Here is a 1,127-nt window from a genome sequence, read left to right as displayed (position 1 = left end):
CGTCTCCCCTTAGATCCGTCCCTTGTCTCAATTGTGACTTTTGAATAAAATGTTTGGAAAACCCTAAAATTATGAGAGTATACATAGCAAGATATTTTAAATAGGGCAAAACTATCAAAATATCAGGATTATGGGGGTGAAAAAGGAAAATACCCTTATTTGTATAATTCTTTCTTTCTAAACGTGACATGGTGTGCAACCTACTTTATTTATCTGGGGGTTGTAATTTCTAAAATTCTTATTAAAATATAAGAAAGACGTACATATGTAAGTATTTATTGTTAAAAGGATTTTCAAAAGAATCTCCTAACATTCTAATTGATATGAGTTTTTTCATTCATAAACATGTACTATGTACTTATATATTACATTCCAGGAGAAAACAGGCTACTTCTTCTGTGTAGAGGACAGAGCCCTCCTGTGCCGAAGCTGCGACGTCGCCATCCACACCGCAACTCCCCATGCTTCCACCCACCGCCGATTCCTCATCACCGGCGTCCGCGTCGGTGCTGATCAGGACCATATCGGCGATGTCAGTGGCGCCACGGTCAGCAGCCCCAGCAACAGCAGCGCCAACGGAAGCAATAACATGCCCACCTCCGAGAACTTCGCCATTGCCAACGACCAGCGGTCGGAGGAGGGGGTGGGGCTGATCGGAGGAGGAGAAGACGACATTGGCCAGCAGCAGCAATGGCCTTGGAGCGATATTTTTGCTGATGATGGTGTTGGCATGGATCAACACCAGTGCTACCCTGGCTTCTCTGAACCTGGTTCCTCCAGCCTCACTGGATGATGAAAGCTCCACTTAAATGGATTTATTACTTCCTCCATTTCATATTACTTGCAACTGATTTAGTACAATGGATCGGAAGGAATATGTATTTGGCATGAGTTGATAGAAAAAGAAATTATAATATGTCTTTATTTTTACTTCAAAAAGAAAGCAAATAATTACAGTTAACTCTAGCCTGTATTTTCCCACACTTGGCGTGAAAGTGGCATACATATATCAAGGGAAAATATACTTTCAGCACATGCACAAAAAGAACATGAAGAGGAAGAAAAGTGAATTGGAGGATTTGCAATCATTGAATCTTCAGAAATAAAGTATACTCCTAAAGATTACA

General features: G+C 41.0%; 1 protein-coding gene across 1 annotated transcript in view; it reads left to right on the top strand.

The window, feature by feature from the left end:
• LOC119316223 (B-box zinc finger protein 22-like) overlaps positions 1-847 on the top strand; it is a 3,430-nt gene extending 2,583 nt beyond the window's left edge. Inside the window, exon 2 of the mRNA XM_037590535.1 lies at positions 377-847. Coding sequence (XP_037446432.1) covers positions 377-793 — 417 coding nt within the window. The 3' untranslated portion in view covers positions 794-847. The remainder of the gene's footprint in view (positions 1-376) is intronic.
• The last annotated feature ends 280 nt before the right edge of the window (positions 848-1,127 follow it).

This window comes from Triticum dicoccoides, chromosome 6A (genome assembly GCF_002162155.2).
Source record: "Triticum dicoccoides isolate Atlit2015 ecotype Zavitan chromosome 6A, WEW_v2.0, whole genome shotgun sequence".
Taxonomy (NCBI): Eukaryota; Viridiplantae; Streptophyta; class Magnoliopsida; order Poales; family Poaceae; genus Triticum; species Triticum dicoccoides.
This window is presented reverse-complemented; position numbering and strand designations above follow the sequence as displayed.